This window comes from Aythya marila (genome assembly GCF_965140915.1).
Source record: "Aythya marila genome assembly, chromosome: Z".
Classification (NCBI taxonomy): domain Eukaryota; kingdom Metazoa; phylum Chordata; class Aves; order Anseriformes; family Anatidae; genus Aythya; species Aythya marila.
Window position 1 is genome coordinate 44166017 of NC_139080.1, and position 12660 is coordinate 44178676.

Consider the following 12660-nt stretch of genomic DNA (forward strand, 5'->3'; position numbering starts at 1 on the left):
CAGATACCTAGCTTTCCTACACAACCTGTACCCCTCAGCTGCAGAACTGCACTTATGGGAGCTATCCCACCACATCTCTGTGATCCCAACAACATGACAGAATTGCAACCACACACAGACCTTTAATTCACTATTTTTACTCCCTGTGCTGTGTGCATTAGTATGCAGGCACTGCAGAGAAGCACCCCCAGCATGGTAATTTTCCAGAAATGCTCTGTGACTTTTTTTCCCCCCCCATAATTATATAAAACAATGCTTGAAAAAAGAGATTCAAAGTTACTCTTCACTAATCCGTATCTATGCATATTAGACATATTTTAAGCATGGTACTTACTGAAGTTACCCACAGCCTCTTCAGTGTATACCTCTGCATTCAGGCAATTCAGCTATGCCCACCCTTATTCTGGACTGAAGTCTGTCCATACTTTTCTTAAACTCCTATGGAAACCGTGCAGCTTTCCCCGTTGATCTACCTGAAAACTTCATTTTTGCTTGCCATACATATATATGTGTGTGTGTGTGTGTGTGTGTGTGTATAGAGAGAGAGAGAGAGAGAGAGCATAGACTGTAGGTAATATATATATCTTCTCCTTTCAAATTTAAGGCCATTACTTCTGATCCTGTCTTCTCTAGACAGAATAGATTCCTTGAATTTAGCTTTTTACGTTTGAAAACAGCTCTCATATTTCCTCCTCCTCCAGCTCTGAGTTTTCCTTTTCATTTTGATAAAGGCCTTGTGAGGAAAATTATAATCAAAACAATTCATTTTACTTGCTGTAGTAAGACTTCCTGTATACTAAAGTTGGAACTCTATCTGGAATCCTGTCCTAGAAGCTTTGCAGTGTAGAACATTTTCCTTTGCTCCACATTTTAATATCATGGAGTTTATCTGAGGTGCACTATGGAATCTTTTCAAGCCTCAATACTGGAACTGAACATCACCCCTACCTTCCACAGGGTACCACAGATGCTCTCCCATATTTCTGCTAGTTCTGCACAGTCTACAGACAAATTCCTCATTAGTGTAGCTTCAAAAGTCTTAGGCACCTTATTATTTTAGTTCCACAAAAGCAAAAATAAGTTCTTTTTTTTTTTTTTTTACCCCAACTTTCCCCAGCTGGAGATATAGCCAAGGTCACTGTAAAACTATTTTTGGCTTAAAGTATGTTAATGATAACATATTATATAGCACACAAATCTTATTCTTTTCCAAACTCATCTAATACTTTTCTTAAATTTGTAATTCTACATTATTTCATCTCCAACCACATTTTCAGAAAGAGATGTTTACACATTTGAAATAATTTGTTTCCTGTGTATCTCCAATTACCACATACACGTGGATACTAAGTGCATGGAAACATATAACAATACGTGTGGTTTTTCAACCCTATCTAAGGCTTTAACAGTTTGACAACATAATAAGCTAGCTACTGAACAGGTACAATGCACTTTGTGCCACAAACCTTATTTCATTTGTTTTAAATTCTTAAACTACTCTTATGTATCTGTACCGGAGGAAAACATATTTGGAAGAAAAATTTACAGTTCCTACAGTAATTTTCAACTTCTATAGTTCAAGTCTGTCCAAATAAATTTTTCATAATGTGTTCAGTAATATAACTAAAAAAAAACTGCTGTGAGAAAGAGACAATTGAGACTTAGGGTTCCACTGCATATAATGACTCCCTGATGACCTTAAAATTTATACTAGCAACAACAAATGTTAGCATACAGTCTCATACAGTCTGACTTTATTACTACTTTCTTTAAAAGTTTGAAGAAATTGAATTAACAAGATAGTGTACGAGTAATCTGAGTATATTGAAAAACTAAGTGTCACAACACAACAACATTCTTTCTGAAGACTGAAATAACATTTTTTGAGAGAATCTTCACTTAATTTGAGAAATAAACTTTTTTACCTGGAAAAAAAAAAAAAGGAAATATAATAAATGTGTACTACCTTGTCACTTTACAGCTCGACTCAATCAACTCATTTTCAATATCCAGCAGACTAGAAGGTAGGTTGTATTCCAAAGGTGAGGCCATTCTTTTTAAACGCAGTAAGCCAACACAGAACTTGGCTCCCATCTCCTCCAGTTCTCTTGTCCCTATCTGCAATCCCTAATTTAAAAATAAGATTTAAAAAATATAAAATAGGTACATGCAGATAAACCCACACATACTGCACAATTATTATTTACAACACATTTAAGAACTGCAGAGTAAATGCTTAGCACAAGTATCAGGAACAAAACAAAACAGACAATAACAACTTGAGTCTTCTAAGGGGAAACAGACATTTCTGGACACTTCTGCATTTCTTCAGAGCTTCCTATTTAATACGAATAGCACATCAATATTAAAAGAACTTTTACCCATTTACATTGGAAGAGAGAGATTAGATACTATGTCCAAGTTTATAAGTCTAAATTATTTATAAAAGTTGAGACAAAATTTAAAAAAATGAATTTCAAATAAGAGTATCTCAAATACAAGATTTTTCAAACAAAAGTCCCTTCAAAATGAGTAAATTCACACTTAGAACATATCAATGAAGTTGATCATGGTCGAACACATAAACGAGAATTTAAAATAATGTTACTCCTTAACATAAACAAGTATCTCTTCCCCTCCTATGAGTTAGAGGTTACATGTTAATTCTGAAAGCATTTATTCACACATTTATTAAATAAAAAAGACAAACATAAAATTGAAGTATCAAAAGCAACAGTTTTCTAACTTGAATAAGATATTTTCTTCTGTGAAGAGGTAGAATTTGTGTTATTCTTCAAGACCACATGTGACATGTCCCATCAGATTATAGACTTAGTGAGCAAGTGAGCAATGCTTTATGTAAGGACAGAACCTCTGACCTCAACTCTTTTACAAAAAGAGAACAGTATTACAGAGTCATCCTCAAAAATTACAGAATTGGCCAGTACTGAACCATATATACAATAACATATTCAGCGTCACAACCTAATTCAATATTCCCTCTGCAACTTCTTACTCTCGGGAGAATTTAAGGAAGAGTTTAGTTTGTTTCTTCTAAGCCTCTTAAAGAAATGGGTAGTTAAAAAGAAGCTTTGACAAAACAAGCAGGAAAGCAGACGAACCAGGAAACAGTGGCAAGCTCTCACCCAGGAGGAAAATATATGAAGCAAAAAGAACAGAGAATCCTTTTTTTTTTTTTTTGACCTAAAAGCTAGAGCACAAGCTTTGTATGTTGCCACGCTGATGCTGTACTATAAAATGCAAGGCTCAGAAGAATTGTATTGCTGTTTGCACATACTTCACGTACTTCTGTTTTGACTGTATGCAAACTTAAATGGAAAGCTTGAAATTATTTTTCTTGCAATTTCTCTTTTTATCAGTAGTCTTCATAAACAAGGTGCCTTTTAGTAACAAGAAAGCTAAAGCAATACCTACTATTCTATAAAAGTGTCATCCTCCTGTCAAATGGCACAGAAACCTGTTATCAGTGAACAAGAATTGGATACTAAGTATTATTGTTAATAATAATAATACTTACCTCTTTTATAGTGCTTTTGTGCTGTAGGTTTCAAAGCACTTTATTAATAAAGGAAGAATTATCCTCATTTTATTGATGGAGAAATGGAGGCAGAGAGGGCTGAAGCGATTTGCACAGTGTCTCACAGCATGTCACTGACCCCGCTGGGAACAGAAATCAGTTCTCCTCACTCCCAGTGCAGTACCTTATCCACAGAGGCCAAATTTTTGTTTATGTTTTGTTATCTGTTTGCACATCTGTAACATTCGAAGACCCCAATCATAGCTGGGGCTCCACTACGCTAATCACAGGAAGACACAGTCCCTGCCCCAAAAAGATTAAAATAACATTAAGGACAAGAGGCAACAAGTATGCAGAAGAGGAAGGAGAAGTGTAACAGTAATCTCACTGTTACAAAGATTACTAAGGTGCACAACTGGATGTTCAGAAACTTTTCCGATCATTGTCTACATCTGTTGCTGAAGAAGATACAGTTAGTTGGCAGACTCCTTACAGAGAGTATCAGAGGAGTGGCTGTTTAAGTTGACAAGAGTATAGTATGAAATAAAGTGCAAAGACAATTGTTAGAAAGATAAATAGCGTGTGCATATTCCATGGCTGCTATTTTCAGCACAGCAGAAACAGTACATAACTAAAGAGAAATCTAAATGGATCAAATAGGAGATGGGTAACTTGTGAACCAAGCAGGACTTTGAACATGCTATACTGAAGAGCCTATAGGCTTGAAGTAAAAGCCTAAGCTAAAGTCTAGGTTTGCTTTTATCATTTCTTTGATCAGCAGAGAATGCAGTAACACATACTTGTCAAATATAAAACTTCTTAATCCACTCTTAATGATCTATCAGAAAATTCTCTTACTTTCCACAAAACAAGGGACCCAAAGTCTGCTTCAAGACATTGTAATTGCACTGAAGAACTGAGATGAAGTTCACTTTTGCTGAAGCTTTGATTGTACTCTGCTTCTTGATCTTCCAAATACCTTCAACTATTACTCTAATACCTTCAACTGTGGCCAAATTAAGTTTCTTATATGCTACAAACATTGCTGTTAAGCACAAGTTTAGCCACCTCAAGGTAGCTTAAAAAAAAAAAAAAAAAAGATGCTTGGAATTTTGGCTGTTTGAAATTCTGAATTTTTTTCCTTTTTCCTTTATATTTTACACAGTCATTATCCTATACAGCAGACAGTAATATTTTTTACAGCTGATTGGTGTCTTCCTTACTAAGTACGGCATGTAAATGGCTTCATATTTCTTCTCAGCAATGGACTCTCCTACCCAAAAACAAAGATGTGTGACAGAAGGTGCAACAGGCTGCCACCTTAAGTTGAGACAAATCTTCCTGTAATATGTATTTAAATAGAAAAGTTGTACTAAGATTTGGAGAAAGTAGGGGTTACAAAGATGTGATCATTTTTGTGAATTCGAAGTGTAGAGATGGAATGATCGTGGTAACTTTGTTTGTTGACCAAATCCTTGTTTTAGACTCTTGAAGTCTTCTTTTCTGTGCATTGTAAAATTTCCAAGCAACAAAGCCTTCTCAATTAACTTAAAAATTAAGTCATACTACCAAACTCATTAATCTCCAAGCAGGAAAGGAACAGATTTCCTAGTAAAATTACTGTTCAACTTTTAGGTTTAGTAACAAAATTTTCCTTTTATCTGGAATCTTAACTATCCTTCATAGATTACTGAGCAACTTTTCACCTCATCTTTTTGGTCTTCGTATCTTGAATCACAGATTGCTAAACCATATTTGCAGCACTGATTTTCAATGTGTTACAAAAACAACACACAAGCAGTTCAAGTGAGTTTGCTTCCAGAGATAACTGGCCCAGCGATCCTAATTGCAAACTTCAGTTAAACAACTTCCTTCCTGTCTGTACGCAGTCTAGCATCATCACTGTCCAAGCAAAATTAAAAATAATAAGAAGTGATGACCAACTTTGGCAGAGAGTCATAATTTCTTTCAAAAAGAACAAAATTTTTTAGTAATCTTCTTTGTGCTTTGACAAAATTCAGTGATGACAGTAAGCCAGGAGAGCAGAAAAGCGCTTCAGACCTTTACACAGCACACAGTCCCTCAGATCTGAACTGTCATGTCTTTTGGGGTGGCAAGCAGTAGAGGAGAGAATTTCAACAGCTTAACTCAGTTTTGTGTTTTGAAATAACATATGAAATATGAAAACAAATTTATATCACAAGTCCATTCATGGAGTTGCTGGCTTCACTTCCTCCATAGAAAAAAGGCCCAGTCTCTTCTCTCTTTGGCAGTCTCCTTGCAGAAATGTTGCTCTTTCCTTTATCTGTCTAGTAACTTTGGCCTTTGAGACAAATTTCATTAATTAACCTGAGCATTATCATAGTGAAGAAACAATGAAGGTTCTTCCTGTATGACAAAGAATGACTAAGACCTCATGAACTGTTTCATTCCAAACAAAATAAGTGACAGAACAGCAATTCAATCTCATCAACTTGTTTATAGCATGTAGGAGAATGCTTTTCCCTTTAGAGTAACTGATTTTTCCACAATTCAGCCATTTCTTCCTCCCTCACTGAAGGGCTTTGCAACTTAAGCATCTCAAAAGTTTGTCCACAAAACATCTCTATTCACCTTTCAATAAGAACTTTCTGTAGGAGCACTGTGAAGGCCATGAATGTTGATGTTTATAAGAATATTCTGGAAGTTTCAAACTAGCTGGATAGGTTATTTTTTAAAACCCCATAATGTCAACATCTGAGGAACAATGAAAATTGTAATGGAATATTCCGACAATAACAGGAATGCTTGTTGTTAATTGACAAAATTAATGCACTCATTCAGTAGTTACAGACCTACTATAATTCCTGCCAAAATATCTTCCTGCTGTCTGAAAAGATAAGCATGGGTAAATATACCTCATTACACCCTTTTTTCTCCTCCTCCTTCTTTGTCCCAGCCTTCTGGTTCTCATTTTGTCAAGCACCTTATCTGTGGCTTCTGGTCACATTTTCTTGAGTATAAAAGAGTTTAGTCTTCTAAACTCCGTTTTGAAGCAGAGGAAGATGTGACTTCTCTGAACGTTCACTTTACAAACTTGCTTCAACTTTTAGCCACAATTAACCCAGTGATGGAAGCTGAAGATCTGATGTTAGGATTTTTACTTTTTTTTCCTTTTCTTCCTACAAAGGTTTTTCCTTATGATGTAAGTTTTCTACTAGTGAGGGGGGTCGGTTTTTGTTTTAAAACATCCATCCCTATTAACGGTTTGAATGACACAACTTGAAAAAAAGCTCTAAGTCTAGAAATGAAACAGCTATGATGAGTTTACCTAAAGATACACACTTAATAGTGTTGTTAAGACAATATGAAAGTGTTTTGCTTCCTAAATTTATTTCTTGATCTACAAAAATTCTGTACTAAATACTTTCTGAAGAACCAGTAACTGCCATGGTGAAGTCTAAAACTGCCACATGTGAAGGATTTTTTTTATTCTAGTATTGGCATTTATTACCACCCAATCTGAATAATCTACTGGAAAGAACAGTTCTCTGAATTTTTTAATTACATGCATTCCTTTGTGCTATAAGCAATAATTAACAGTAAGCTTGTTAAAACAGCCCATAAGCATAGCATACAATGATGTGTTTTAAGTGACAGACAAAGACTGTTATGCAACTTGTAATATTGCAAATAATGTCATTTCACCAACTTTACAGTACAGAGATCTTAGAGCAGTTTTAGAAGTCTAAGGTAAGCAAGCAAGCAAGTGGGGTTATAGACCAGGATACCAATGCAAATGGTAGAAATTATAAAGCAAGAGCAGTTTTAACTGATACACTTTCTTACCTTGTATTTACCCTGGTCACATCCACATAATGTGCTTTCCATGGTGTAGCTCCTCTGTACTCCAATCTCTCTCCAGACAACAACTCGTGCTGTTGACTCCTTGGACTTTTCCACTACAAAGCTGCAGCTGCCCATACAGAATGCTGGTGCAGTTTGACTCAGGATCTTAGGGAGTGTCTGCAAGACAATAATCCGAAAGAGACGGTGATTCTTTATTCCATTTACAAAAGGAAGGGAAGAGAAAACATTAAATCACAAACTGTCATCAGACAATCTGTCTGTAGTTTAAATTAATATAAGAGTAATAATTAAAAAGACTTTGCCAGCTGGACTTATTTAAGCCCAGGAGGCTCAAATGACAACAGGTTCGTAACTTCCTACTTGTTTAAATCCTATTTTTCAGACGCAGTTCCTAAAATGAAGTATTAGTTAAGTGTATAGGAATGAGGAATTCTTCAGGTGATCACTATCTCCTTCTAATTCACCCAGATAACTTTGCTTAAATTACGTGTCCTACACAACCCTTATAGTTAAGGAAGCATAATTCAGATATTGAACTGTTCCAACAATCCAACCTGCAGACCTAACAGGCACAATTTTATTAACACATAAAATTCATCCATATTCTGCAAAGCACTAAGCACACAATTAACCTCAAGATTATGAATCAAAGTTCAAGCTGTTCACATTACAGCTATGGAAAATCATAGAATCATCTAGGTTGGAAAAGACCTTCAAGATGGCCTGACCTACCAGGTCCCATCATGTCCTTTGGTGCCAGGTCCACATGCCTCTTAAATGCTCTAGGGATGGTGAACTCTACCACTTCCCTGGACAACCTGTTCCAATCTTTGCTACCCTCTCTGTGAAGAAATTCTTCCTAATATCTAATCTAAACCTCCCTTGGAGCAACTTGAGACCATTTCCATGACAGGATTATCATTCCTCACCTGAGAAAAGAACTGACACGCTGCTTGTTACAACCTTTCACTACCTTTCAGGTAGCTGTAGAGAGAGCCGAGGTCTCCCCTCAGCCTTCTTTTCTCCACACTATAAAACTCATGTGCTCTCAGTCACTCCTCATATGTCTTGTTTTCTAGATCCTTCACCAGCTTTGTTATTCTACTCTACATGCACTCCAGCACCTCAACATCTTTCATATAGCAAGGGGCCAAAACCTGCCCTTCTTGTAGGTTAGTCACATTTGCTAATTTCCAGTCAACTGCATCCATCATGGTTAGCTAAGACTGCTGGTAAATTACTGAAGTCTCCATCCAATAAAGGATGCAGATTCTCCTAATCTTCCTTTCAATGTTCATGTATTTATAAAAGCACTTTTTATTGTCTTTTGCTGCACTATACAAATTGAGTTCCAGTTGGACTTTAGCCCTTCCAATTTTCTCCCTGCACAATTAGGCAACAAGCTCTATAGTCCTCATGAGCCGTCCACTCCTTCCAGAGTTCATGAACTCTTTTCCTTGCTGAGTTCCTGAAGAAGCCAGGCTGATCTTTAAAGAAAAAGGTCCTGCCTTCCTGGCCTCCTTTGCCTTTCAGAACCACTCCCAAGACAGGTTTCTAAATAGACCAAATGCTGCCTTCTGGAAATCCAAGGCAGCAGTTCTGCTAACCACCTTCCTTACTTTACCAAAGATCAAAAACCCTATCATCTCATAATTGTCATGCTCAAGACAGCTTCCAACCATCACATCACCCACAAGTCCTTCCAAGTTTGCATCTCCTTAGAAAACACAAGCTGTTTGGATATTTTAGGTTGCACATATTTCTAATTGCCACATGGCGGCAGTGGAGCTACACAGAATAAATTATCACATAATTCTTTGAATTTTATTTTATGAATTTTTAAAAGGTTATATAATACAGTGGATGTTGCTCATGTAAATTAATTGTGTATTAGGGGTAAATGCCTCATAACTACATGTTTTTAAAACAGGAACTTTGCTTTTTTCCATATATATGAGTATTTCTCGGGGTAATTTTGTTATTTTTGCTTATTTTCTTGACCCTATTCTATTATTTCCCATACTCAAATGATTTTTTTTCCATTGACTAATTATAAATGCACAGAAGTATATTTTCCATATATTTGCTTCAAGGTGTTGAACAGAAAAAGCACACAATGCTATTTGAAAAAAAATTAAGCACTCTGCTAACAGTAAATTCTTAAGCTGTATTAGCATACAAATGATGTTTAAAGCTATCAAAATATTTTGACATACACAGATGAACTAAAAGCGATCATTCCAAATAAGTCTGGTTATGCTATGAAGTCACTGTGTGCACAGAATAAGACTAGGAAGTTATTTGAAAGGCATATTCCAAATGCATGCCAAGTGAAAAAGGTATTAATGTCAAACTTACCCTATAACCAGGGTCTTCCATTAGGTCACAAGAGGCAGCATTAACATTTGTGTGCCACATTGTCTCTTTGATGCTGCAGCCATACATAAATACATTCTTTTTACGCGAATGGCCATGATAATCGCAGTAAACCTACAATTAACCATATACCACTATAAAGCCAAGGCACATAAATTTTAAAAATCTTCATTTATCCTTCTATTGTATTTATATTTTCACTGTTGAAAGTTCAAAAAAAATATCAAACAAAACTCTCTATATGATAAACTTTTGCATTATGAAGAAAAGGCAGGATTCTTCTATGGAAGGATTTAACCCTCCACCCTAACAATAAAAACAAATTCAGACTTAGAAATCTGCAAAAGCTCATTTCACCAAGTCAAATTTTTAAGTGTGATACGTTGTAAGACCTTATGAAAATGTTTGTTTTATAGAACAGCTAAGTTTAAAAGCTTCAGAATTGTTTATACAGACATACTCACCAGTGGTAAACGTTTAATAGCAGCCAAATATTGCAGTAAGCCTTTAGCATGGTAAATGGTGGGATGCAGATCTGGATTTGGATTTTGCCACTGTCTGTTTAAGTCTTCTCCACTTAAAGAGCAACGGTGGCTATTGCAGAGGAAGAAGGAAAAACACATGATAATATGTTTGTATTATCTGAATACTTTTAAATAAGCTTCCCCCCCAACCTGAAGTTTTAGTTGTTACCACTGCTTCTTTGGAACAGCCTGGTAAGAAATAAACTTCAGTTTTATAACACTGTGATTAATAGAAATGTATAGAAATATTTGAGCTTTTATTTTTAAGCCATGTTACAGAAAACGTAAAAATAAATCAGAAGTGGTTTCTCATATTAATTTAATTGTTATCTTGCGTATGTGCTGTTGAAACTGAAAGCTTGTGATTTTATTTAAATGCTAGTTCAAAATCAGTAACTTCAAACATATGGTATCTTTACAGTTTTGGTGTGTTGACTTCTGTAACAAATACTAATGTCAACCAGAAATCTAAGATTTCAACGTGAAGTCATCAGGAGACAGCCAGCTATTACGAAAATAAGGAAACAAAAATCATCTCTGTATTCAGCAAACTTTCAGTAAGAACTGTTTAGGTTGCAGAAATTCACATTTGTACAGTCATTTTCAGTACATTTCTTTTTTAATTGTGTCTGATTGGACAGATTTGTTAACTCTCTTAAATTGTGTTAAACCTTCACTTATAGTCTGAATGATTTAATTCCAGGTTTTCAGGTCGTACGTATTTTTATGTATATAAAGAGAGGGTTCTACTCAAATCTATCATTGGTTTGAATGTGTTTTATTGTTGTTTTTTTTGGAAAAACTTCTAAAATACTACTCATAACTAGGTAAGAAAGAAGTGCAGATTCACCATACTGGAATTTCCATTTTATGAGAACTCCCTATAACCAATATAGACTGCTGAATACTTATTGATTGCAGTGTCAAAGCGTTCTGAAATATTCCTTGGATTTAGTAAGAAAAGTAGTAGTAAATGAAAGTATTGCCATTAAGCTATCATAAATTCAGGATACTCTCTTACTGACCTAATATAGTTCTCCCCTTTAATAACACCTGATGACACAGCCACTTCCATAACATCCTTCTAAAAAACACAGGAAAAAAAAAGGGAGAACTATATAAAAAGCTGTATCAGATATAAGAACTTACTTTTCATGATAAATATGAACTTGTCATACTTTTTCTAGAAGCAGCTGTGGTATCATATACCATTCTATACCTATCCGAGACTGCGAACAGTAGTATTTTCTAGTAGTTCAGAGAGACAATTAAAATGATATCAAATCAACCATAAAAAATGAACATATATTTATAAAGTTTGAATTCCTGAAACAACTGCACCTACCTTGGAAAGCCAAAAAATGGAAAACTAAGGTCTAGAAATTTCCTAAGTAATTTTCTTCATACTAAATACTTCTTTTGTTAAATATGTTTATGTTTTGGGATTAGTTTAGATTTTTTTTATTTTTTTTTAATAACAGATTCAAAGACTTTGTATTAGAGGTCAAGTATCTGTAAGTAAACTTATGCTTACTTTCCATTGATGACACCATCCGGATTGAGCATGGGAATAATTTTGAAAATATAAGATTCTCGTAAACTTTGGGCATTTGGGTTATTGCTCATAAGATATTCCAGTGTTCCCTTCATAACCCAGCTTGCATTAGTCTCTCCAGGATGTACACGAGCAGACAGAAAAATATAAGGACGATTCCCTAAAAAGAAGCATGCACAAAAGTTGCAAAATAAGACTCAAGCTAATTAAGCAGTCTGTTAATTGAAGAGAGGAAAAGACAGCCTCTTTTATTACAAACCACAATAGATTATTTGGGAGTTATTTTTCAGTATATTCACATAAATGGGGAATTCTTGATACAGCTTGCCAGAATATTGTTACAAGGACTGCTAATTACAGAATTCTCACAACTGAGCTTTAAATTCAATCCAAGACACATGAGCATAACCAGCTTGAGCTGGTGATTACGATCTGACAAGTTTGATGCTTTTTTTTTTTTTTTTTTTTTTTCAATAGACAAAACTTGTAGCAGGGAAGAATAAAATAGAATGCTGTTATGACCAAAGTGCAGTTCAAATCACAGTAGCTTACACATGACTCTATCTTTAGCTCTGGGAAAGATTTATTTTTTTTTGACAAACAAATATGCTGAACTTTTGGAGACAAAAAAGGAACTCAGAACTCAGGTACCCATTTTCCAAGGTGTATTGTCTGCAAAATGCTACATGCAAAAATATCTAGCAACTTACTTAATATTTGAAAGAAAAAAAGTCACTTATAAATATCCTTGACTACCACAAGTATTTTTAAATACAAAACAAATCCTGAATATGAACAACCTTCTCCTCTAATGTGAT

At 35.1% G+C, this 12660-nt stretch overlaps 1 protein-coding gene across 7 annotated transcripts in view; it reads right to left on the minus strand.

Moving 5' to 3' along the window:
* Window positions 1-12660, minus strand: part of AGTPBP1 (ATP/GTP binding carboxypeptidase 1) — a 64894-nt gene that overhangs the window by 12056 nt on the left and 40178 nt on the right. For 6 of the 7 annotated variants that reach the window (XM_082783599.1, XM_082783594.1, XM_082783595.1 and 3 more), the window contains 5 exons: window positions 11822-12002; window positions 10228-10357; window positions 9746-9877; window positions 7367-7543; window positions 1967-2127 (listed from right to left, as the gene is read on the minus strand). In XM_082783599.1, coding sequence (XP_082639725.1) covers window positions 1967-2127; window positions 7367-7543; window positions 9746-9877; window positions 10228-10357; window positions 11822-12002 — 781 coding nt within the window. Of the gene's footprint in view, window positions 1-1966; window positions 2128-3543; window positions 3682-7366; window positions 7544-9745; window positions 9878-10227; window positions 10358-11821; window positions 12003-12660 lie in introns of those variants that run through there. The other variant, XM_082783600.1, reaches the window with a different exon arrangement.